This window comes from Micromesistius poutassou (genome assembly GCF_964030765.1).
Source record: "Micromesistius poutassou genome assembly, chromosome: 13".
Lineage (NCBI taxonomy): Eukaryota > Metazoa > Chordata > Actinopteri > Gadiformes > Gadidae > Micromesistius > Micromesistius poutassou.
Window position 1 is genome coordinate 4161833 of NC_140283.1, and position 25866 is coordinate 4187698.

Here is a 25866-nt window from a genome sequence, read left to right on the forward strand (position 1 = left end):
CGTTGGGAGCTAACCAGTGAGATAGATAAGAGATCCCACAGATAAGAGTGGCAATGGGAGAGGGAGGGAGCACATATAGAAACCTGGAGATCGTGTCCTGAGTTATATTTAAAGCGTCTCCGGGACGTGACGTGGATCATTTTAATGAATGCGTCCCGCATTCTGCGTGACGCAGAAGAAAAAAATGAACAAGCGTGTCGAAAGAAAAGAGGAGACGTGATAAACGGCTCCGACGGCAGGCAGGTGAGCGTCGGGAGCAGGCCTTGTTGTTGCTTTCCCAGCATTGGAACAAAGCCCACTTAGGACGGCCTGCGTTTAATGTGATTAAATAGAGTGCTTGCCACTGACCCATCCGTGATCCCTGGTGTCAGACGCTGCCCAAGGTCATCCAACATTTTAACAAGATTCCCCACAGCGCTCCTCTTTCCCCCGCCTGCGCTCTGTGTGCGGCGGCAGCCACGCCACCTCGCGCCTCATCACAGATAAATATGTCTGCCCGTGGATTTGTTGCCCGTCGAAGGAGGCAAAGCAAGAGCCGTGCCCGAGCGTAAATCCACGTCATCATGTTTAATCATCGCAGTTAAATTCTAATCGAAAAGTGGCCTCTTCCCAAAACAAGACCCTTCTGTAAATCAGCCTCCTGTCCGGGCGTTTTTATGCGTCCCGCTTGCCAAAGAATATAGAGGAAGATGCTCACAACAGCTCTACTGTGGCCTCGGTGTCTTGGCACGTATTATCCAGGTATACCGATGACAATCACACACACACACAAACACACACACACACACACACACACACACACACACACACGCTCATTAGCTTATGAAATCAACCTAGGCAGGATGAGTACAAGAGTATAAGCTTCAGCACAAATAATAGATAAGGCCAATTAGAAAGAAAGGATTACATTCTGATCTGTTTTTAAGTCTGTATAAGAATGTCATCAGATCCACTATAAGCAGAACAACATGAACCTCCTCCTCCTCCTCATGACCTCCATGTTTTGTAAACCACTGGTCTAAACTAAGAGGAAAACTAAAAAGCGTATAGCCATCTCCCTTGATGAAGGAATATCCCAGATAAACATCTGTCATTTCAGAACTATGAATCAGAGGTCCTCCTTCCCACTGAGCATGTTTTTGTATGCATTTGCCGCGTTGATTGTATCAAACATTGATCCTTGTGTGTGCAGAGAGAATACGAAGCTGACAGGGTGTTGAAACGTTGTCCTTTGTCAACATGGTTCAGGAACATGTTGGCATTGGGAAACCTCTCAGAACGAAACACCCCAAGGGGAGTTACACCGCACACTGCAGACGGCCGCCTACTCGGCCCCATCCTATTTTCTCTGTGCGGTCGATTTTCCATTTTGTTTTACATAGAAACGACTCTTGGCGGCTCCGTTAAATGACCAAACGGAGGCGTTTCCTTCAGGACAGGTGGGGGAACATACGCTAGGGGTAATACAGGGCCCACGTACCACCACGTTGCACAGAGAGCAGTGCTTCTTGCGCTCGTAGGGCGTCAGCTTGGGCGCGTAGTCCGTGTTGGCGTGTCTGCCGCTGCTGAGCTCGGCCGCCTTCTCCTTCCTCTGCTCGATCTGCTCCATGTGGCGCCGGCTGCTCTCGTCGTGCTGGGGTGGGGTGGGGGGGGGGGGGCGTCAGTCACAGGGGTCTTATGATACACACAGTAGTCGAGTAGAGCTACGGTAGGAGGTGGTGGAGCGGGAGGCGGGAGCTGACCTTCATCTGAATCTTCTTCTGCAGCTCCTCCATGGCTTCCTGCTGGGCGGCGCTCAGCGCTGCCATGCGCTCCTCTCGGTCCCTGAGAGCCCACAAAAACACACACAACTTAAAACGGTGACGGAACCGACGTTAGTCCACCACGGCAACCTCTCTTAGGGCTCTGACTCCGTCGTGAGAAGCCATGTTGTGGATGGGAAGGGATGGGAAGGGATGGGAAGGGATGGGATGGGACGGCAGACCTGGCCCGTTCGCGCGCCGCGTCCTCCCTGGCCTTCTCCTTCTCCTGCCTCTGCTGCTCGATGCGCGCCTCCTGCTCCTTCCTCCTCATCAGCAGCTCCTCCACGCGGGCCTGCCGCTCCGCCTCCAGGGCGCGCTTTCGCTCCTGCGGCGAGGGGCACGGAGAGAGCAGGGAGACTTGTTGTCAATAAAGAAATTGAATATAATATTCATATTATGCTTTTAATATTATGAGTATTATCCCATGAAAATAAGGCCGCCATGTTTCTACAGTAGGCCAGAACGAACCCCTGAGAACGCGTTTAAAACAAAATGCGTGAAGCGTTGTATGAAGGAGGATGGGGCTTCATATCCCCATGGCTACGACTTATTTTGGACTCTTTTTAATACCGTAGTTGGATTCTTATTGGTTCCACTGATTTATTCGCAGGCCAGAGCCGTCAATATCGACCGTACTGCGATAAAAATAACTAGCCCCCGACACAATGTAGGCCAGCACAGGCCACCGTAGTCGTTGGAAAGGGAGGGGTCGGGGGGGAATCAGTGGCTGCAATCTGCAACCTCACCTAGTTGCTACGAACTCCAACACACTGGACCTTAAAATAAGCTTGGGCCTGAGAGAATCAGACAAACAATATTACATTCACTGTAAACCTTGTATTTTGCTGCACTGCAATCACTAGTTTTTGCAGCGTGTAACTCCAATTTTGATGGTACTTTGATTGTACTTTGCACTATTCTCTATCTGCCAGGCTGGTGGCTCTGGATGAAGGAGGCTGAGTGAAGAAGAGCTCACCTGCACGGCCTCGTCCCGGGCAGACTTCTCCTCCTGCCTGCGCTGCCTCTCCTCCTGCAGCTCGTTCAGCCGCTGCTCGTACTCGTTCAGCTTGGCCAGCACGTCGTGCCTCTTGTTCTGGGCCTCCAGTGTGTTGATGAAGGCGATCTCATTCACCTGCCGCCAGCGCGCACACACACACACACACACACACACACACACACACACACACACACACACACACACACACACACACACACACACACACACACACACACAGAGGGTCTCTCAGTCAAATCCTCAACAACTCTTTCAACCAATTTCAATGCAGACAAGATTATGGTGACGGGGTCAGTCCGTAGACTGCCTCTTGAACTCTGACTCTGTAACCGTAATCTTGTTCGGATTTAGAGAATCAACCTGACTCAGAGAGAACTTAATAAAGAACGTGGACTTCATAAAGAAATTAGGAAGTCAGCCGGACTCTCTGACTCCAGACAAGATTATGGTGACGGAGTCAGAGAGTCCGGCTGACTTCCTCATGTGTTATGAAGTCCCCGTGTCCTTGTTGGATGGAGGCACCCTACGACCTCAGTCCGGGTAAACCCTACCTTGGCCTCCTCCTCCTGGGCCTTCTTGACGATGGCCTGCAGCTGCAGCTCCCTCTTGAACTCGGCGTGCAGCAGCTTCTCCTCCATCATCTTGCGCCGCTGATCCAGCAGCTCCTCCTTCCACTTCCTCACCTCCTTCTCCTGAGGAGCAAGGACAACACAGGACGCCCCGGGGTTACCTTCTCACAGCTTACGGATCCCTGGGAAAGACAACTTTGTGGTGGGTGAGACATCGGTCAGGCTCATTGACCGGGGTGTGCTCTCGAGCAACCGGTCACCAGTGTCCGTCCTGATGTGTGTGAACACCCAAACACACCGTGTTTGTGTGGTTAAGCCCGACTCACACTACAACTTTCTCATCTAGTGTGAACCTGGAGAACAAAAATATTAACTTTTTAATAGGATGTTGGTTTTGGCCGGGGTCTCTCGCTCTCGCTCTCTCTCTCTCTCTCTCTCTCTCTCTGACTCGTGGACTGGGGCCGACCCAGATCCCGGATGTGAGTGGCGGGGAGTGATATTTATCGCGTGCAGTCTGGCAGTCGTGCTGACAGACACTCTCCTCGGGATCCGACATGTTGGGTTCCCCTGGTTTTGCTAGCAGGTCGGGGGAGTGGGGGGGGGGGGGGGGGGCTGAGCAGAGGAGAGTTCCCTGGACCCGACGTGTCAGCGCGGGCTGACCCACGACCCACGACTCACGACTCACGACTCACGACTCACGACTCACGACTCACCCGCTCCAACAGCTTCTGCAGCTTGTGGTTCTTCTCCTCGCGCAGCTTCTCCCGGAGCTGCTGGGCCTTCAGCTGCTTCTCCTCGTGCTTCTTCTTGGACTCGGCGATGGTTCTGGAAACAGACACACAGGAGCTCTCACCTCGCCCGCACACAAAGGGCAGACCAACGCATGGACAGCACATGGCAGGACTTCGGCCTGACTTTGGCCTGCTAGAACTTGTGTGTGATTGGAACCCCTGCTGGATCGGACAAATACAACCATTACCCATATTTAAATATATATATACAAAGTATTTTGAGCTGGAAGTTAAAAGGTCTCCCAGAGGTTTTCTGAATAAGTGACCCGTCCGTCAGAGCCGGAGTGTGAGCGACAGGCGGAAGGCCTCCGGTCCGACCTCTTGCGTGACGGCGAGGACAGCTTCTCGTGCATGTGGATCCCGTGTCCCGGGGGCCGCGCCGGCTCCTCCTCCACGATGTCGCCCCACGAGGTACTCTGGCGCCACGGCTCGCGGGCTGCAGGGGGGGGGGGGGGCACAATGGAAAAAAACACAGGACGTTCTACTCTGTGTCAGCGCCCGGGGGTTTTGGGGGGGGGGAGGGGAAGGGGGGGGTCCGGGGTCGGGTTGCTCCGCGTTGTTCTGGAGGTGGTCCCGGGCAGCGGCGCTCACCTTCGTACTCCGCCAGCACCTCGCTCCAGTCCAGGTTGAGCCCGCAGCCTCCGCTGTTCATGCCCGCCTGCGCAGAACAGCGTGTTAGGGCAGTGACTTTCAAACTGTGGTCCGACAGTACTGCAGGTGGTCCATGGAAAGGCAAAGTAAAATATAAAATAATATTTTTCATAAAAAAAAAATTTCATAAAAAATTCAAAATATGTATGTATGATATACAATTTTAATTAAATTGAAGGTATTGTGTGATTACTAAAATAGGCTAGTGCAAAGATTAGAACGTTCCAGAATATTTGGTCTAGTGGCTAGGAGGGAACCAGGATTTGATATTTGACTTTATCAGTTCAGTTCAGTTCGTTTGTGATTACTGTACATATTTAATACCCCATTGTCATTGCTATGGATATAAGCCTGGTATTCAAATGAACCTGATTACGCCCTCGGGCGCTTTAAATAAATACATTAAATACGTGGCAGCCGTTGTGTGCGGTCACCGTTCTTCAAGCCTTGTTGTACTGATGCTGTGTTACTTTTAGTGCTAATATAGGCCTATTAAGAGGAGCGGGTAATTCAGGTAGGACCGTGTGTAGACATATTTTATGAAATTCTTGATTATAAAAAGTGGTCCACACACGCTCAAAGTTTGAAAACCCCTGTGTTAGGGGGACAGTGCGATGCCTCTGTTGGATCCCAACGCTCGGGACACTCACGGTGAAGTCGCTCTCGTTGTCCGTCTCCAGCTCGCTGTTCTCCGCCTGGATCTCGCGGGTCAACTGCTCCTCCTCGGCGATGGCACTGGCGATGGCCTCCTCGTTGGCCCGCTCCAGTCGGTCCGCCAGCTCCTCCTTCTTGGCGAGCACCTCCGCCATGGACTGGGGCTGCACACACACGCACGCACACACACGCACGTGCACACACACACACAAACACACACACACACACACACACACACACCGTTCTCTCTAGTACACTTTTAACTTCTTGACAAGTGCTTTCCAACATCATCATCTTGATGATGATGAAAGTCATGAAAAGGGAAGAAAATTTTAATAAAAAGTATCCCGATTATTTTTGATTCAATTTGAACAAATTACATCATTACCCATTTTGGTGAGACGTCATTATTTTTGCACGTCGTCGTTGCTCAGAGGATTAAAGAGAACACCAACACCAACCCAACCACAACACGTAGCACACAACCACCACACCAATCACTAGACCGAGGAGGCATTCAGAGAGCATGCAGGGCATGTGCAACGTGGGGGAAGGGGAAGTGAGAGCTGGGGGGGGAACTCACTGTCCACTACAGGTGCTTACAACAAACCCTCGGTTTGAAGGATAGCCCTGGACCTGCTCGGAAGAGAGAGCTACATACACACAGACCCAAGAGGTACGAGAACCTGTTAGGATAGGATTAAGATGATATCGAGGAGAGATGTGGTTTGGGGGGGTATCTTTATGACATGTGAGCTGGTTTTATCGCTGGTGATCTGTTGGGTCTGACACTATTCTAAAGCACCAACCTTTGTAACAATTTCAGGCACTTTTTTGTGAAATCTCCATTGAAAAGAAAGAAAAGTAGCAAATATATATATATATATATATATATATATATATATATAGCCTAGTAGCCTAGCTTTGGTTCATGTGAGGGGAACAATCTTTTAATTACTTTCCAAAGATTTTAAATAGTAGCTTAATGAACAGGATTGTAGTTTGTATACAAACACAGAAATAATTCTGCACTATTTCAGGCACTATTCCGGATTACCAGGCTCCCACTGATGCAACGCCGACTACCCGGCCAGAAGCAGCTGGCAATATAATTTCTGCCAGTGGCTCATCACAGGTTATCTTAAATCACAGTGCCGAAAATAGCAGTGAATTATATCAGATTCTGTACAAGACAGGCCAAAGCCGACGAGAGATCCGGGCAGACCCTTTTTAACCGTTCCCATCCCAGGCCTCCACTCCAGACTGAGCTCAGGGCCCACTCCTCCCAGTGACGGGACTGGCTGCGAGCGTCAGCACATTCTGTTCCTAGAGTAGGGGGGTTTCCTCGGATTGACTTTGTTTTGGCGGTGAGGGCCCCCGTGGGAGCCCTGCTCACCCTGCCCTCCCTCGCCCCCCCGCTCCCCCGCCCCCCCCCCCCCCCCCCCTGGCTTCTCAATCTCTCAGCACTCACAGTGGAAAGCTCTGTGGGGTCCTGCCCGCTCTCCGGTGTCAGCGGTACAGCGGGGGTCGCCGCCGTGGCCTGTCCCGCAGCCCCAGATGTTGCCGTGCCGCCCAGCGGCGTGCCCCCCACTGCCCCGTCGCCGGCCCCTGTGCCTTGCTCAGGGGCCGGCGTGTCTGCCGGGGGGCGGTCGGGGGACCCGGAGAGAGAGGCCGGTGCGGGGACGGGGATGGGGGGCGGAAGGGTGGTGGAGGTGGTGGAGGTGGTGGAGGTCGGGGGGGGAGGGCTGGCCTCAGGGCCCTGGGATGGGGAGGGGGCTGACATGAGGTGGGAGGGCCCGTCCTCGGGGGACACGTCGACACACCGCCCCGAGTCTGGTACGCTCTCTGCAGGGGGCTGCTCCGACACAGGCAAACAACACATACACACACACACACACACGTCATCACAACAAACACAATTAAGAGAAAATAAAACACATGCAAATTGAACAAGCAATTTCATCAGAGCAATTTCTACCAAAGTCAACACGATCAAATACCCACACGGCTAATCAAAACACACACACACACGTCATGCAGGGAGGCGGGCAACAGCATGCCCCTAACATATGATACAGATTGAATGGGCATACGAATTTGCATCAAATTAACAAATCATAGCAATATTCAACCGACCAATGCCTCACACACACACTCAATACCAAGTGTGTGTGTGTGTGTGGGACGCGTGCGACGTAGCGAGCATGGGATCCCTGCCTCTGAAATGTCAGCGTACAATCAATTGTCTTTAAGATGATATCCCTGTCGGGACGTCCCGTGGAACCCAAAACAAAAACAAAGTGGCTGATAAAAACGTTCTAGTGTTACTTAGCGTCTGGTGAATTATTGATATGTGGGGAGCGCAGGGGGAGAGAGGGAGGGACGGAGGGAGGGAGGGAGAGAGAGAGGTCAGAGAGTGGGGACGTTTGGTGCGACTCGGTACCTCCGTGCCGTGCCCTTGCTCAGTGTCCCCGGCCTTCCCCGGGGGGGCTGGCTCCTCAGAGACTAGCTGCTCGGAGTCTGCCCGGGTCACGTCCTTGTCCGGGGAGCAGCCCGGACTCTCTTGCTGCTGCTGCTGCTGCTGCTGCTGCTGCTGCTGCTGCAGCTGCTCCTGCGGGGGTTTGTCTTTGCTGCCGTCCTGCTTGGGGAGGGCCTGAGCCCGGACCGGATTCACCTTGGCCACCATGGCGGCCGAGCGCGGCCTGGCGGGACGGCCACGCTGGACCGTCTCCCAGCCCTCGGCGTCCAGCTTACCTGCGGACGCACGGGGGTCATACACAGGACGGGGAACACACGGACACGCTTAGACCTGCTCCGCTACAGCGAGACTTCCTCTTGTTCATCGCATTCTCTCCCGCTTTTACTTTTCCTGTTAACCATGAAGTTAAATTTAACCATGAAGTTAAATTTGCCTTTTTTCCCCAGCATAGGTGATAGGCTCGGTGCTTTGGTCACGTGCCGTCTGACGACCTTCTTACCAGGCTTCTCTATGGGTGAAGGGTGGGCGGAGCAGGGCAGAGACTGGGACGACTTGACCCTGTCCGCCCAGCTGGGGCCGGTGAGGGAGAGACGGGCTACAGCCAGGTTAGGAGGAGGACCGCTAGATAACACACAAACACACACAGAAAAAGTGAAAGATTAAAAAAAGTAGTAGTCAGTAAAAAGGTTCAGTTCAACAATACCTCTTAGCATAAAAACAGAAGGCTAATTGAGTGTGTGTGTGTGTGTTTGTGCACGTGCGTGCGCGCATGTGTGTGTGTGTGTGTGTGTCCGTGCGCTTGACGGTTCCAGTGTCCCACTGATCAGATCTCGGTGTAATCTCTCAGCAGCTGTCAAACATGGCCCACAAGGAGTAGTGAGGAAAGTGTCCGTCTAACTGTATCGCTCTCCAGGAAAAGATAAGTCCGGGATGCACTGAGCAACAGGACTCAGGCGTGATCAATATCCATTTCCTGCAGGATCCAATTACACGACTAAAATGATGCTTCAGCACTCTGCAGCCGGCGGGCCGTCCACGCCCCAGCCCTGATTTTGTGGCCACGGAGGGAGAGCCTCACCATCCAGCTAATGCTTCACTTTGAGCAATATTTTCCCAATTATCCTCTTCTTAGTTTTTTTTTGGCCTACATTCCCCAAACCAAATCCATTTAAAATAACGATTATATTTACAACTGCCTGAGAAGCAAATCTACAGAGATAAAAGTTGAAACGGAATTGAATCTACACATCTATACGTTTACTTTAAATGACAGTATCTCTCTTAAAGATAAATCATAAAAAAAAACGAATGACAATACTATAAATAAAAGATAAATAATCTCCAAATGCACTACCTCTCGTCACTAGATATGCTTTAGGGCAAAACGCCAGTGTAGGTATTACAGTACAGTGTGGTGTAGGTCGATGTTGTCCACCATCAAACGGAGTGAGTGCTATCGATCGCAGGCCGGGGGAGCGGGGGGGGACGACGGACGAGCGGACTCACCCAAAGTTCAGCGTGCGCCGTGCGCCGGGCGAGGGGACGAGGCGGTCCGACGAGGGGCTGGGCATCACATGCCGTCCGGGAGACATCTTGCGCACCTCCCATGCTAAAGAGGTCGGCCTGGAAGCAGACAAGAAAGGGCAGGCATCCAGAGTAAGGGATGGTGTTTATATCGCTGTCACCAATACCCGCCAAATATACACTTAGCTCGCGACACGGCCGTGGACCAATAGTGAAATAAATGTAAACTTTTGCAGATTTCCTCCATGACTGAATCGAGGTATTGGCTAATGTATGCAGTAAACGAGGCATGTGGAAGTTTCAGGTTGTTGTATTGATTAACACTGTACTTTAAATGAACCAATTAGGAGGCGACAGTGGAAATGTTATGTCTTTGTCAATGTTTTCCCTTACAGTGGCCACTGTGTTAAATACAAGCCAATATACTTGTAGATCTCTTTGAACGGAAGCCAAGGTTATTGATCGTGTTCTGTTTGCGACTGAGATCCAGGGGACCGACCACACACACAGACAGACACACACACACACACACACACACACACACTTTGTGTTACACCCCTGGGTCCAATAGAAATGTAGAAGGGGGACATTGGGAGAGAAAGAGAGATCACCTGTTTTGAGCGTCCGTTTTCTCCAACTTCTCCTGGAGCTGGATCCAGTCGATGAGAGCTTTGAAGTCCCTTACGTAGTTGTCTAGCATCATCAGCACCTCCTAGAGACGGAAAAGACCGAACTGTATGAACAGAGGAACAATGCACTAGCCAAAGGAAAGGTTGTTCAAAAGATTGGCAAAATAATTTATTAGAATTTTGTATGCATGTACCGAATTATGATTAAAAATATTGAAACGACATAACTTATTCAACATTTATTTATATTCTTTTGTTTATTATCATAAATGTAATGTTGGCCCTTCAATTTCGTTATTATTTGACACATTTGTCAGATTAAAGATATACTGCATGTCGATGATCTTTGTCAAGGTTTAAAACAACCTCGAACCAAATCATGTCCACACAACCCCCAAGACAAGACCAGACCACGGATCCTGCACCATTATTGCCAAGTCCTCTGCATGTGCACTGAGTGACTGCAACAGAGGTGGCCGGCGGGCGGCGGGCGGAACAGACGCCGCTGATTGATGGGGAGCGTGGAGGGAGGGGTAATTGAGAGAAAAGCTTCACGGTGCTTTTAGTTAATAGACAAGTCAGGCTAGTGAAAGATGTGCCCAGCAGCGGGGCCTGCTGATTAGGGGCTGGTTAACAGGCCAGGGGCCCCCGCCCCCCCCTCCCCCTCCCACCCCCCCACCTCCACCACCACCAGCTCCCACTCCACTGTGGGGGAGCCTGCTGTTCATTTGGTAATGAACACGGGGGGGAGGGGAGGAGTGTGGGGGGTCTCAGACAAATAAGACGGTAAGCGAATGGCGCTGTAAAAAAGGAATAAAATAAAAATGCCCGGGCCCTTCACGTCATTTTAACGGGCACACTTACCAAAATGCAACCTTCAACACAACGACGCTTCACAGGGGAATGACTGAAGGCTGTGTGTGTGTGTGTGTGTGTGTGTGTGTGTGTGTGTGTGTGTGTGTGTGCGTGTGTGTGCGTGTGCGCGTGCGTGTGCGCGTGCGTGTGTGTGATCCAGCTTTGATGACTCAACCCAGGTAGGACATGCCATTGGTACCATGTTTGACACGACCGCAATTATACAACACAACCAAATAACGTTACCCTCTGTGACTTGTGGCTCTTTTTTATTATAATACATCTGAATAATAATAAAGGCAATCAATACCTCGTCCGGCAAAAATCCACCCCAAACGTTTCCGGCGCTTCTCGGTATGACCGGATAAATCAGCAGTCCGACAGCGCGGCAATTAGACGTGGTGACGGTAGGTCAGAGAGATGTGGCCGTTGTTTGATAAACTCCCATGAATCACAAACTTGCACACTGATTTATTTCCCCCCCTCTCTCCACATCCAGAGGGGGGGGGGGGGGGGTGTTGATGTGAGGGAACAAGACCGGAGGACGGTTGTTGCGGCTGGGAGACCGTTCTCAGAGCACTCTGCTCTCTCTCCCCCCCCCCTCCCCCCTCACCCCAAGATAACTCCATCATCTATCAGGGTCCATTAGGAGCAGCACTGGGTGGCATGCGGATTAGGAGAGGCGGCAGCACCTAGCCGTGATGGAGAGTGAGGGGCTGGGGGAGGAGGCTCGGCGGTCGCCATTAGACGACGCCACGGCGATGCGGTGGAGGAGTCGGAGGTGGAGGGAGGGAGGGATGGATGGATGGGGGATGGGGGGGGGGCTGGACACAGCACTCTGCAGCCGGACAGATACTGTGACATGACAACCTGCCAACCGCGGCGGGTTGGGAGAAGGGGGTTGGGGGGGAGGGGGGTGCGGTGGGGCCGGTGTAGGGGGACGGAGGCCGCCCCACCGGGGGTGACCACAGGCCATCAGCGGCCCCCTGCTCTGGCTAATGGAGCCTGGCAGGGGAATCGATAGCACACGGGCACGATGACGCTGGGCCAATATTAACCCGACCGTGCCAATTAGCAGCGGTTCCAGAACAAGCTACACCCGCCGTTGTTTTGTAACCCTCAGTTCTTTGGGGGGGGGTTCTGTTATTCTGTGATTGAGAGGGCAAGGATGAATGGGTTAGAATGCGGGCCTTTCTGTGTGAAGCCCTTCTCAGAATATTGGTGTGATAAAGAGTTTATAAATGTATTTTTATTCGCAGCCTGTGATTAAAAAAAAACATAGCGCAATGTGCTATATACACAGCTAGACACATATAGACACAAAAGCCTCGTTCACACATGCACGGCCACCCTGATCTTATCTAGACATTACCCGGAGGAGAACGCAAATGTCCGGATCACCTTGACCGGACATTAATCAAATTTGACCCTGCCAGCTCCCACACAGAAAGTCTGTGTAATGTCCGATAACCATTGTCTGGAAAATTCACAATGACTGGAACCTGTTCTACATAGTCCTGTACACTATTGGGCGTTAAATACAATAAGAAGAAATAAGAAGAAGACGAGGAATTCACAATTCATCACACACACACACACACACACACACACACACACACACACACACACACACACACACACACACACACACACACACACACACACACACACACACACACACACACACACACACACACACGACAACAGCGAACGCCCTAAAACAAATGCAGGGAATATGAAATCACATTGTTTCAATCCCTTTGGACAGGCTAAACGAGGGCCATGTCATAAATCTCTTACCAGCGAGCTTCGAGTGAGCCCCTCTGACATAAAGCAGAAATCAAGAGGAATGCAAGGGGAGGAGAGGGCTGGGTTATGGGCCCGGTGTCAGTGCCTCCATCCAGTGGCCGGTAACGGTAAAGCCACTTCATATATCTTGAATGGTACTTTGTGTGTACACTACCGATGGTGACTTCAAAAATCCTATCACTTTAATTCCAGCCCCAAACAATTTTTGTTGTACAAATAAAGAGACCGACCTTGCATTCGACCACACTCTGGTCCGATTCGCACGTGACGTAGATCTCGTCCACGGCGCGCCTCAGGTTGTCGAACAGGAAGGCCCAGTAGCGCGCCCGCAGGTCCACTTTGCGTGGCTGCCGAGCTTTGGTTGGGCTTTTCTCCGCCACCTTGTCCAGCAAAAGGCCCGCCGTGACTTTGCTGTCCACGCCGGCATGCTGCGTGGAGCCCGAACATAAACAGGGGAACTTGGGTTAACGCTGGAATAATAAGCGTCGAAATGTGAATAGCCAACGCAAATGTGCTTGAGGATGGATATTTTTAGGTGTATGGCGCCACCTAGTGTTAGATTTACTCATTGACTTGTGCGTTCGTTTGGGGAAAAGTATGAGTGATATTGAGAAAACATAGAGCGGCCACCTGTTTCTTATTTCGGTTTAGTCCAGAGTTGATCCGCTGAGCTCTTGCATTGCCACTGGAGTTGTTTTTGGACTTTGCTAGTGAATGAAGGAGAGAAGAGACTATTACAACCAAAGAAGGAACAAATATTGTGGTCCGGAGATTGCAATCAGAATAATGTATGTCATCATTAGAGATATGTTTACCAAAGATAGTACATAGCCCATGGAAGAAGTGACCCAAACAAAGGCCTGCACACAAACACATTTTACATAGACCGAAACATTCTCCTTTTGGCCATGCTATCCTTAGGGCTTTATTAAATAATTGTATGGGAGACTTTTCTATTGATACATAATAACATTTAAATCAATTAATACATTTGTATATTTGTGCCCTCGGATGGAATCCAATCCACAACATCAGCCTCGCGCAGCTACATAGAAAATAACCAGGAAACAGCATGCCTTAGTAGCAAACAATCTCTGTAATAAAGACAAATAAAGAGAGCCGTATGATTTTTGCAACTTCACTAATGGTAGAATTTTGTAATTCATCGATGAGAATGCAGAAATAGCCCATCCTCAAAAGCAGAAGTGCATATATGGTGAACAGAAAAACGTGATATAATGCTGCTGCTCACAAGACCGGCCTATTGACATGATAACAGAGTCTAGTGAGTCTAGAGATCTGTGTGTGGTTTCATGACCAGCAGAATGGGTCGGTTGAGCGGTGTGCTCACGGGTACAGCAACACGGATCAGTCTCGACCGACCCACCTTCCTCCTCCTTGCTCTCCAGGGGAACGCTCCAGGCGATGAGGTTGCGGGCGGCACGGCCCTCCTCCGCCACGATCTTCCTCACCTTGTCATGGCTGTTGGACCGCTGGAAGGACGCCTGTGTGGGGGGGCAGAGCGAGCACTTTAAGGGGCTTTCATCAAGCATACTCACTTCATCCAAGAGCCCGCTCTTGAAAGCAGGAAGCCAACTGGGAGACGGAAGGTTTTACAAACAACAATCGTCGTCGTTTAGCAGGCGCATTAACCCAGAGCAACGAGCTGTGATTAACTAGGGAACCGGTAGGAGTTATGCATCTTGCTCAAGGATGCCTACAGGTAGACTGTAGGACATTGACGACTCCCATTACCTAGGCTGGGAGTGGCCCTAAACACTCAAGTATCCTGCACCCACTGCACGCCAGGCACATCATGGTGTTGTCTAATGATCCCCTAACCAATCACAGTGCTTCCTTAAGCAGTATGCACACTTAAAATTATTCCAAAAGGAAAACATATACTTCGAAAAGTAGTGTATAGGCCTAGAAAAAGCAAGAAGGAAGGAAGTCAACCTAGTTTACAGCATCACGGCTGACCAACCGTGCATCGAGTATGCGTCAGTGAACTTTATCTGTGAACACAGTGTAGGATCTTGTGAGCCACATGCTTCCTTGGTCCACTCTCAAACCTGGGCTATCAAATGAATTGATTGAGAAAAAGACAGCCTTAATATATATAAGTTGTGTAATATGTGTATAACATGTAGCTCTATCCAGTGGCATGTTATGCAACAGTGAAACAACCAATCTTTTCATACTGTGCACCCTCTGCTTTCTCGCTCTGTTTCTCTCAGGGATGCAAATCGCTGTACTGTCACATCACACAGCAGCCTGTGAGCTCATACATGCTGAGGGCAAATCCGCTGAAAATAACATTTATTTCCAGCAGACTTAACATGGAACATATTTATTTATTAAATAAACTGATTCTAACATCTAACTGATTATGAAGTTTATTAGAGGACATATTGCCGGCAAACAATTGGAGATTTTCAGTTGGAAAGTATATCTGGCTCAGTACTCTGATACTTGGTTTGCAAAGTAGAATAATGCAATACATATATACTTATATACTTGCTAATGAGCCTTTAAACCAAGGGACGAATAGCCAGGCTTTTAGTTAACGTGACTGTATAAATTAAAAGCTTAACATAGCCTAACCTCAGCAAATTGCTTGAGTGTCTTTGCATTCATAGCAAGTGAATCATGGAGGAAGGAGAACCATTTTATCTTTTCTTCTCAAAAGCACGGCTATTCAAACGGGAACACTGCAGCACTTCTGTCCTTTTCAGCCCTTTCATTCCAAAGCAAAATTTGAAAAGCGCATCTTGGCAGTGGAGTTGTTTCATGCACCACTCAACACACTGTGGGCTGCTATTGATAATTTGTCTTCAACTGTTAACCCCATATGGTAACATTTGAATTTATTAATTTTGTGCATTCAAAGAGATTAATACGTCTCATCTCATGCACTATCCAAGACACTATGGGGCTGCATTGGATCATTCATCTTCAACTGTTAACCCAATATGGTAACATTGGAAATGATTACTTTAGTACATGCCAGGAGAATAGTACGTCTAGGGTACATTAAAGGTTTTCAAACGTGTAAAAGAAGCGTGCAGTCATGGCACTGCCCAGGCTGCTGCCGGGTTTATTTGATGTCCCCAGGAGAGAAACACAGCTGACCTACTTTTGAGGAGATAGAAAATCTAGAGTAGAGTAGCCTAGCTCAGTGCATAGAGATGACGGAACATCGAAAAGAGTAATTAACACATACAATTAATGAGCAGAAAACAAGCTTTTCACCCAAGATGACTGATATCATCATGCAAAGCTTACAGAAGGAAATATTTGATCCAGTTAAATTAGCTGCAGACAACCTGCTTGACAGCGATTTAGAAAAATAAGTGTGTGTCCCTTGTAGTAACACTTCCTCTTCCAAATGAAAAAAAAAAAATCACACAGGAGAAGCACCCTGGCCCGTCAAGTGAATCCACATGCAGACAGACAAGTTTTGGATTGCGCCACTGAGGGGGGCAAAGAGCAGGTGTAGGGTTTCCTCTTCAAATGGTCAACAGACACACACTAACACAGATGGGTGAAAGCCAGCCTGTTAGGAGGGGCCGAGCAGCTACACAGAAAGGGAAAGGGAAAGACTGAAGTGTACATACTGAAAAGAAGCCGAGTCTGTAGGCAGGCTCCTCGTCTTTATCCAGCCCTGACATACTTTACGGTGCACTCCACGCAACCTGTCCCTCGGCTGAACTAGCCGCCAACAGTGCAAGGTGCCTCCGTCATCTTACTTGCACGACCAAAATAGTGCGCCACTGTGTAGCCAAACGCTGCTATAGCAACCTGACCAGCTGTGTCAACCCCTCCACTGACACCCATTCACTGTTCCCCCCTCGCAGTGTCAGAAGCTGTCTGTGATCCAGCCTGAGCACTCAGCACTCTGCTGAGTTTGCGGCAGCCATCCCTTTGAGCTGGTGGGTCGCCGGTTGCTGCTGTCTATGTGACCGCTGCTGTCGGTATGCGTGCTCCTCTGCTCTGCATACAGTACTGCGTGTTTACAGCTCTACCGTCTTCGCTGCCTGCCCTGCATCACAGCCCCCTGTTCATGCTCCCCCCACCCCCTTTCCTCCCTCCCTCCCTCGCCTGCCTCTCCTCCAGCTCAGCCATGTGTTACAAATCAGTCTGCTGCTCGGCCTGTGTTGCCCATTATAGCAGAGTAGCTACAGGCACAATGAGCGTACTAATGCAAGCCTGGCACTGCACCCACAGACCAATGCCCTACATCTGATAGGACATGACGTCTGATGAGTCACATACCACTTGGGGACAAAGAAAAAGACTATAGGGGGATAACATTGAGGTTAAATTAAGTTCAGTGATCCTAACAAGACAACACACAATAGTAGAGGTTTGTGCAGCATATAAAGTGAATATATGAACAACATCACATAAAAGATAATTCTAAGAGTATCTATAAGAGCACCAAGATGACTATGTGGGGGATCAACCCAAGTAAAGATGGATGAGTCCCACTGTCAACCTTCATCCACCCCCCTTTGACCTACTAGCCTACGATAGAGAACTATACCAATGAACTTGGCCTGCCTGACCTTCTACGGCAAGAGATGTTCTTTGATGCAACTTGTGAGGACCCTTCAACGTGTGTTACCTAGCTGGGCTGAAGTTCGCATGGCAACACACACTTGCACTGGAATGATGTGAATTCATTGTGTCGGGAATTGAATGTGTCGCTTCAAAACATACATGCGAGCTCACTATTAAACTTACCTTCAGAGCTACTATGGGTGTGTTCTTGCTCTTGCCTCCTCCGTGAGAGGAGCCTGAGCTATTGCTACCAGATCTGTCTCGTCCATCCCCGCCTTGGCTTATTCTTGGACCGAGACGGTGCTGACCAGCGCTGCGTCTTCGCCCATCATGTCGGCTATCTTTGGACATGGACGCAGGATAGTTTTAATGCTCAGCGGGAAAGATCGTGAATTAATAACGAAGCGGGTCGTCTCGTCTAAAGTTGATGGAGAAACATAGCATAGAGATGACAGCACAACAACCACCCAAAAAACGACGGAAGTGTTCCGGTGTCACGTGTGTGATAGGCATGGCAGTTGGCCAATGACAATGCGGACAAGAGGACAATTGTGAATACTGACCAATCACGTGGAGTCATGTGTGGGTCAAAGGGTGTTGGGCGTGTTCGTAGGGCGGGACTCAATGTATCTACCATGGCAACCGTAGAGAGGCGCGGGATGTAGTCCGGTGGTCGTCGTCTGCATGTTGTCTGGAGGTTAGGAAAAGGGTTTTTCAAGGTAAAAGCGGAATGCTAGGTTAGGAGTATGTGGTTTGATTATAATACACATATGTTTGTGTTCTTCATGATGCATCCCTCTTCGTCCTCTCTGCTGTCGTCGCTATGTGGGTTGAATTATTTCTTCGCCGTCTACTATCTCCCAAACACATCAGACTAACACACAGGCCTAATGTCAGCATTACATGGAGCTAAACCCGTGGGATGCATTGTTTAACACTATCTCAACGGCAGTGTTTAAAACCTTGTGTCAACGGTGTTGCCCAGTCGAGACTACGACAAGAACAATCACTTTCACTCTCACTCACAGGATGTCACTCATTTATGACATGTTTCCCCTCCTGATTGCTTTCCTTCAAGAGTTTCAAACGCCCTCAGCATAAACATCTAGGCCTACCTAACAATACATCTTGCACATCTTTCCATCCGTAGACCATCTGGAAATGTGGGGCTACCTGTATTACACACAACATACATGCATTAACATACACTTTGTGTTCTTCCACAGATGACTTTCTCAGCCCTGATAGCGTTGCTCGCAATAAACTTTGCTTTTGGAGCGGGCCTTGAAGAAAATCATTATATTGATCAACAGCACAACCCTGGACATGATGTTAACATGCTTCTTGGCAATCAGGTTGTTTAACATCTCCACCACAGTCCTCCTTGTTTTGCATTTTGTGCACCTGATTAATCATCCTGTTATCATGTCCTCAACTTTAACCTTTTTTTTGTTGATTTCTAGAACTCCAAAGAAACAAGTAAACTGGACCCATCGCAACAGAGGGAAAAAATGATTGAGATAATCAAAAAGATTGATATCAACTCTGATAAAATGTTATCAACAGGTAGGCACACGTTTAAGTTTGTTTGTTCACCACGAGAATGCCCCTTCTCTACTCTACATTGTGTGTCAGTGTGCTCATCTGACAACCATAACCATTGCCCGATCTCTCTCTCTCTGTGAACCACAGAGGAGCTGGCCCTGTGGATCCAGCAGGTCTACAGAAAATACGCAATGGAAGATGTGGAGGAGCGCTTCCCTGAGTTCGACCCGAACGGAGACGGCGTGGTATCGTGGGAGGAGTACAATGCGGTCACGCATCAAGGGCTCATCAACCTCGACGATGCTGCAGTCTTGAATGACCCCGAACAAGAGTCCATCAGATATGTAATGGCTGCACACTCTTATGTCATAGAGCTGAAACACAAACGGTACATGTCACGTTGTGTGGCATATCACACTGACCCACATGGATTTGTCTCCCTACAACATAGCTGAGCTTGAAAGAGAAAAGGCGCTTTGATTTTGCTGATGTGGACGACACACCAGGGCTTAATCTGCCAGAGTTTCTCGCCTTCACGCACCCCTCCGAGGTGGATAGCATGGCCGTAAGTGTCTCTTTCTCAACTCCTCAAGTGTTTACTTCTACAATTGCACGGTACTTCCTTCCTTTTATGATTTCCAGCATTGCATGATGACCCTAATAATAAGTCTGCAATACAGGATTTCACCATTGAGGATGTGTTGAGTGAATATGACCGGGATGGTGATGGATTCATCAGTCTAACAGAGTTTATTGGGGATGTCCGTGGCAATGGTAAGAGAGTGAGTCTGTGTGTGTGTGTGTGTGTGTGTGTGTGTGTGTGTGTGTGTGTGTGTGTGTGTGTGTGTGTGTGTGTGTGTGTGTGTGTGTGTGTGTGTGTGTGTGTGTGTGTGTGTGAGTGAAATACAGCCAACACGTATTTATGTTGATGTGTCAACCATTTTCCCCTCATGCTGAATTGCTGCTTGTATTTCTGTTTTTCCAAGGGGATAGCACTCCATCTCAGTGGGAGGTGGAGGAAACCGTGCGTTTTAAAGAGCTCTACGACCAGGATCAAGATGGCAAACTGAACCCCCAAGAGCAGCTTCGCTGGGTGGCTCCCAATAGTTACGGCTCAGCAAGGGAAGAGGTGAGAAACCAATATTTAGTAGTCTTAATATAGATGAGCAGGGTGTGAAATGGAAAATACCACAAAGCAAGAATAAACCAAAAAAGGAATGAGTGTTTCATTGATTACAAGTATGAGCTCAGTGAGTTCTAGCCGGGACGGGACTGGTGCGTATTTGCATGTTCATTTGATTATGTTACCACTCTGTGATCAACAGGCGCTTCATCTCGTCAAGGAAATGGATCATGATGGGGATGGGAAAATCTCAGAGGCAGAGGTCCTGAAAAATCAAGATTCATTCATGAACAGTGAAGTGACAGACTACGGTCGCCAACTGAACATGTCACATGACGAATTATAACTTTGCTATTAATGTTCATGTGTGCACAATATTTTAATCTGGCTTGTTTTCTGTATTATTAAAAAAAAATCTCAAGACTTTCAGTTTTGATTAATTGGAAACAAATATCTTATTTTCTTAAATAATTAATTAATTAAGGCTATAGGAGCAGAACTTTATTAAATTAAGTTCTGCTCAATGGATATGTTAAGTACTGCTGTATTGCAGTTATTAATCAGAAGTGATCCCCTCACCTGATTTGCTGTTATTAACTAACCAGTAGAAGCCCTTAATATCTAAAAGACCAGTATCTATGGCTTCACTCTTTGAACAGCTCTTCCTCATTCAATGGACCGAGCCACTGATGAGTTTCAAGGCTGGTTTCCTGTATGTGTCACAACGAGTTTCAGTTCATATCAACCCTGATGCACTGCCCGTCGTCACATTTTTTTGAAAGGCGAGCTTTGCATAGTGAACTCGGCTGAGGGACCGTTCAAAAGGACGATTATCTACCTGCTGTTAAAATGGCATTACAATTCAAAGATGTCTTTTGGGTAAGTGGGCCAATTATGTTATTAAATCGAATCAACTAATGCATTAAGTAGCTATTTATGTTACTGTTTCAGCAAGATCGTGTATGTGTTAATGAATTAAAACAGCCTGCAATGAAATAGTGTATGTTCACTTCCTCTGGTGCACTCTACTATCACTCACGACTCTAACAACCTCAAGGTGTCCTTTTTGTTTTGTTTTAACTAAAAACTAAGGCGCATTATGTGGTTTTCATATGATTTATAATTTTAAGTTCGTCATAAATTGTAAATATAATATTGAATAGAAATGTAGGTAGATAGACCCAATTGAATCACTACAATTGTAGACAAACACAATAGATTAAAGAAGAGTTTCCTCGTCCTTAGGATGTGGATGCAGCGAGGCGTAGTGCAGTGTTCTAGCGCTATACTGCTCTGATGTTTCAGATCTCACACGCGATATACTTCACACCTTTGAAACTGTTAGTTTGGGCCCTGTGAAATGGTTTAAATGCAGTAGTAGGTAGTAGGTAAGTAGGTAACTGAAAACATATGCATGCAACACTCAGCACAATAGCACAATTCTTCCACTGCAACCTTTGAAAAAAAGACAGAGCTTACTTTGTGTTGGTGCTTATAAACACCCCCCTTTCGTGTACATCCTGTTCAACATTCAAATGTTTTCATTATACTTTACATAAATCCTAAATCTATGCTATAGCCTAGGCTACTTGAATTATACATTTAAACGACTGATATGGCTTGTATCATTTGATGTTATAACGTAACTGATTTTGCTCAAGATCAGAGACATATAGCCGTTTTAAAGCCCTGCCGACATCGGTATGGTGTATGATGCAACAGCCTGTTGATACAGTTATCGTATTGGACAATTCTAGGGAGCAGACTTCATCAGCAACATGGGATATGAAGCCATAGTTCAGAGACTTTGTGATGGCCGACGGACATGCAAGGACGTGGAAGACCTGCTGAAGATGAGGTTTGTCATTTGGAGAAGGCTATAATTACACAATTATAATAAATATATAACATTATTAATATGCTCTAATTTAATGAAAATGGGTATTCTACATAGGGCATCCGCAGAAGAGAAATATGGAAAGGAATTGGTCACTATCGCACGGAAAACTGGAGGCATTTATGAAATCAAGTAAATAGGAATGTTTTATTTAGTATTAGGCCAGCCTTCAATGATACTAAACATAATCTCATTATGAAAATTTGAATATTTCAATTAAGTAACCTTCCAAAATCATTGTTATTTTTCAAACAGCACCTTAAGAAAATCCTTTGATGAAGTGAAAACACGTATGTACACGTATAAATCCAATATCTTTTTTCTTGTTTTTTTCTTGTCATTCTTTGTTCAGCATTTTCATTCGTTTTATTTAAAGACCCGTGTTTCTGTTTTTTAGAGATTGAGAGGATTGGTCTCTTTCACATCCATGTCTCTGGGATGCTGAAGGAAGAGGCGAAGAACATGGAGACGTTCAGGGAGCAGCAGAAAGAGCAGAAGAAGAAGGTGCCTTGAATTCACTAGTACCAAAGTGTACCACTTGTTCATTGTTTAGGCATTTGTACTTAATTTAAGTGTTGACCTTCTTGGGGTATTTGATGAAGTATGAAATGTAATTATTACACATAAATTAATGTTATGTTAGTCAAAAAGCCTACTCTATTTTTACTTCTCCAGTCGGAATTCCTCATGGACAGGGTCCAGAAAACAAAAGTATGCCTCTTTAAAAAAACAATAGAGGTAAGTTCAGAATATTTTCATTTGTGGTCCAATCATCTATCTTTCATCTACCACTACAACCATTTAAAACAGTACTGTAGATTATCTCATTCTGTACAGGAAGCCAGTGTCACGATAACTCAGTCATGCAGGAAGAGAAGTTCTTGTTTTGGGCAATGCAGAGCTGGCTGCCTACAAGGGCTTGCACTTGTAGGCAGCCAGCTCTGCAGAAAAAAACACCAGATGACACATACGTTTCCGTTTCATTTCTTGTTGTTTAATAATGTAAGATTACATTTTCAGTCCAAAAAATCCTATGAGCAGCGATGCAAAGAGGCAGACGAGGCCGAGCTGGCAGCTGTCAAGATTGGCAATGCTGCTGCAGCCACAGGCACACCAAAACAGACAGAAAAGGTACATTGAAAACCTACTGTCAGGCCCGTGCCCAGAGAACCCATTGGTTAATCCGGCCCTGCCTACTGTAGGACTACAGCACGTTACTTACGTTTGTATCGTGATTGTCCATCAAAATACTGATTCCAGGGGTTAAAATTTAGTTTTAACACCTAGTACAATTCTCGTAAATCAAGAGGTCAATTTTATTTGTAGAATATATCATATAGGATGTGGTTTTATTGATAACGTTATTGAAGTCCCTATCCATCGGTATTGATAGAGATACTGTATGTCCAGGTCATTTTAAGTTACAAGCTAGTTGAAATGCTATTAATTAATAATGCATTTAATGAATGATAGTCTGATGTTTTCTTCTACAGAATATTCAAAGCTTTACAGTAACTTGAACATACTTTGATTTTCCTTCAGCTACAGAACAAATCGAAGCAGTGCAGGGAGGCGGCCGAAGAAGCTGGTGAGGAAGTCTGAGAAAGATGAAATAATAAATGTTGGCAGCCTTATTACCACATCAGTTAACCACATAAATGGGAACTAATGCATTTATTTTTGTTTAGAGAAAACATACGTGTCAAACATCGAACAGCTTGACAAGATTCGTCAAGAATGGGAATTGACACATGTGACGACATGTGAGGTAGACTGCCTTTCTTACTAATGTGACCTTTACGCTTTATACTCTTGAAAGTAAAAAAACAACTTTACCTTAACCTTAATCTTAAATTAACCATCTAACCAGCCCTCGTGGCTAACCATTTCATTTTTGTAGAGAAGACACACAAGTTCGCAAGTAAAAAAAAAAAAAAGAACCCACCATGAACCCACTTCCACTCTCACAATTAACCAGAGTGGAAATGTGGTTTATCTCCTTACGTCACACATCTCCACTACCAACATCAAATACCTGAATGTGACTGTGGCATTCAGGGCAACATGTTAAGAGAGGGGACGTCTTAATGAAAGGGAAAGGACGTCTTGCGAAAGTCAACCTCTGGAGTGAGGTTGACTTCTAGTGATCAAAAGTTATTTTGATCACTAGATGTCACCAAGTGAAATGTTCACTGTAGAGCTCTGACCGTTCATTATTGTTCTAGATGTTGAATTGAAGACATTTCATTATTCAAGGTCTGCGTTACAGGTTTTCCAGAAGATGGAAGAAGAGCGCATCACCTTTGTAAGGAATGCCTTCTGGATGCACAGCAATCAACTGTCCCTGCAATGCGTCAAGGATGATGAGGTGGGCCCAGTGTGCATGAAATCCTATTTCACCAACATGTTGGACTATAGTTATCGTTGTAAACTTACTATTTCACATATACGTTTCCAAAATGGCTCTTTAGTGTTACGAGGATTGGAGGATCACATTGGAAAAGTGTGCCATCGTGGAAGACAACAAATGCTTTATGGACATGAAACACACAGGGCCAAATCCACCTGGTAATATTCCCCATGTGTCCGGATCTTTTTATGTGAATATAAACCAATCAACATACTTTCTATTCCATGTAGGCCACGCCTTCAATCCTAGAACTAAAGTTACAAGAATGTTAAATAACGAATTTGCCTCTGAAAAATGCATTGGCCTATTTTTTTGTCATATATTCTCAGCCCCAATCCTATTTGAGAATTACTACGAAAAGCCAACAACAGCAGACAACGGCGACGCTGCTGGCTTTGTTGGCGTCATGAAAAGGTAAGCAGCCCAATCAATGGTTTTAAATGAGTTGAAAGTGGCCAGCTCAAATATATTTCCATTCATAATTCCATTTATTACATGAAGATCTTCACGATTACCACTTAAAATTTTCGAACTTGTTCCTTTTTTTAATTTCTAGGTTCACAACTTTACTGCAAGGGACCACTCTGTATTCCCCGAGAACAAACGACATAGAGTCTGCAGTGACACAGTCTAAAGGTATATGTAACGTCATTGGAAACCACTGGAAGTAGGCCACTGGTGTACCTCACCACCATAATAAGATGGAGTACTATAACGTAGCTAGTGAGGCTGTCATTCTGGTTGTATCCCAAGCTAACGAATGCCTCATATCTTCAGACGCAGCAGAAGACAGTGTATACGCCTCAATTCCCGGATTCCCCAAGGAGCCTACGAGCAGAGTGCCAGAGTTCAGCGAGGAGTTCAGCGAGGAGTTCAAGGCTCTGTACGACTACGTGGCTCAGGTGAGCCCGGCTCCATGCTCCCGGCGACCCACTCACACATCCCGGATGGGCCTGGATCCCGACCATTCAAACATGGGTCTGTGTTCTTTACTCAGGGTGAGGACGAGCTGTCGGTGTCAGCCGGGGACGTGGTGGTGGTGGTCGAACAGAGTGACGACGGCTGGTGGACGGTGGAGAGGAACGGCCGCTGTGGATTGGTTCCAGGGTCTTACCTATCCCCGGAATGAGGTCAACTATTGCTTTATTAACGGAGGGGAAGGATCCCTGAGGGGGAAGTGAAGCTGTTGTTCTTTTTTTTTATTGGAAAAAGGAAATGTTACATTTCACAATGTGTGGTGTGTGTTCTTTTTAAATACGCATGGCGAATCTGGTTTTAATTGTCTAATATTTTAATATTTTGTCACTGTGCTGAAATGTATCTCTGTTAACAATATGTATGGTGTACAATAAAACCAGTTTGAGGCTTTCCTAATGGGTTCCCCATTGAGGAGTCCATCAAGACAGGCAGAGATGTAGTGCACACGCACACACACACACGCACACACACACACACACACACACACACACACACACACACACACACACACACACACACACACACACACACACACACACACACACACACACACACACACACACGTTGAGTGT

General features: G+C 47.3%; 3 protein-coding genes across 5 annotated transcripts in view; 2 read left to right on the forward strand and 1 right to left on the reverse strand.

The window, feature by feature from the left end:
• scaper (S-phase cyclin A-associated protein in the ER) overlaps window positions 1–17788 on the reverse strand; it is a 57630-nt gene extending 39842 nt beyond the window's left edge. Inside the window, exons 1-18 of one of the 3 annotated variants that reach the window (XM_084477456.1) lie at window positions 17525–17788; window positions 14166–14283; window positions 13409–13485; window positions 13009–13206; window positions 10097–10197; window positions 9468–9584; window positions 8461–8582; window positions 7926–8236; window positions 6954–7337; window positions 5479–5646; window positions 4769–4835; window positions 4496–4613; window positions 4100–4211; window positions 3369–3509; window positions 2779–2934; window positions 1985–2127; window positions 1743–1824; window positions 1481–1633 (exon numbers count right to left, since the gene is read on the reverse strand). In XM_084477456.1, coding sequence (XP_084333582.1) covers window positions 1481–1633; window positions 1743–1824; window positions 1985–2127; window positions 2779–2934; window positions 3369–3509; window positions 4100–4211; window positions 4496–4613; window positions 4769–4835; window positions 5479–5646; window positions 6954–7337; window positions 7926–8236; window positions 8461–8582; window positions 9468–9584; window positions 10097–10197; window positions 13009–13206; window positions 13409–13485; window positions 14166–14283; window positions 17525–17692 — 2736 coding nt within the window. In that variant the 5' untranslated portion in view covers window positions 17693–17788. Of the gene's footprint in view, window positions 1–1480; window positions 1634–1742; window positions 1825–1984; window positions 2128–2778; window positions 2935–3368; window positions 3510–4099; window positions 4212–4495; window positions 4614–4768; window positions 4836–5478; window positions 5647–6953; window positions 7338–7925; window positions 8237–8460; window positions 8583–9467; window positions 9585–10096; window positions 10198–13008; window positions 13207–13408; window positions 13486–14165; window positions 14284–16395; window positions 16689–17524 lie in introns of those variants that run through there. The other 2 variants (XM_084477457.1, XM_084477458.1) reach the window with 2 other exon arrangements.
• A 167-nt stretch (window positions 17789–17955) lies between these two features.
• On the forward strand, window positions 17956–20356 carry rcn2 (reticulocalbin 2). Its single transcript, XM_084477336.1, has 8 exons — window positions 17956–18060; window positions 18568–18696; window positions 18805–18907; window positions 19034–19230; window positions 19338–19451; window positions 19567–19660; window positions 19873–20015; window positions 20212–20356. The coding sequence occupies exons 2-8, from the start codon at window positions 18568–18570 to the stop codon at window positions 20353–20355; spliced, it is 924 nt and encodes a 307-aa protein (XP_084333462.1). The 5' UTR covers window positions 17956–18060; the 3' UTR covers window position 20356.
• Window positions 20357–20792: 436 nt separating this feature from the next.
• Window positions 20793–25809, forward strand: pstpip1a (proline-serine-threonine phosphatase interacting protein 1a). Its single transcript, XM_084477335.1, has 15 exons — window positions 20793–20888; window positions 21767–21867; window positions 21964–22038; window positions 22162–22196; window positions 22304–22410; window positions 22582–22644; window positions 22927–23037; window positions 23449–23494; window positions 23595–23674; window positions 24176–24274; window positions 24378–24474; window positions 24646–24730; window positions 24873–24952; window positions 25094–25218; window positions 25314–25809. Exons 1-15 carry the CDS (start codon window positions 20859–20861, stop codon window positions 25443–25445), a joined length of 1266 nt encoding a protein of 421 aa, XP_084333461.1. The 5' UTR covers window positions 20793–20858; the 3' UTR covers window positions 25446–25809.
• The last annotated feature ends 57 nt before the right edge of the window (window positions 25810–25866 follow it).

Excerpts from the sequence above, each read along its gene's own strand:
- rcn2 (XM_084477336.1), top strand. The coding sequence starts at position 18,568 with ATGACTTTCTCAGCCCTGATAGCGTTGCTCGCAATAAACTTTGCTTTT. Across the intron at positions 18,697-18,804 it reads ACATGCTTCTTGGCAATCAG|AACTCCAAAGAAACAAGTAA; the intron begins GTTGTTTAACAT and ends GTTGATTTCTAG. Across the intron at positions 19,661-19,872 it reads TGGGGATGTCCGTGGCAATG|GGGATAGCACTCCATCTCAG; the intron begins GTAAGAGAGTGA and ends TGTTTTTCCAAG.
- pstpip1a (XM_084477335.1), top strand. The coding sequence starts at position 20,859 with ATGGCATTACAATTCAAAGATGTCTTTTGG. Across the intron at positions 20,889-21,766 it reads AATTCAAAGATGTCTTTTGG|GGAGCAGACTTCATCAGCAA; the intron begins GTAAGTGGGCCA and ends GGACAATTCTAG. Across the intron at positions 24,275-24,377 it reads AATGCGTCAAGGATGATGAG|TGTTACGAGGATTGGAGGAT; the intron begins GTGGGCCCAGTG and ends ATGGCTCTTTAG.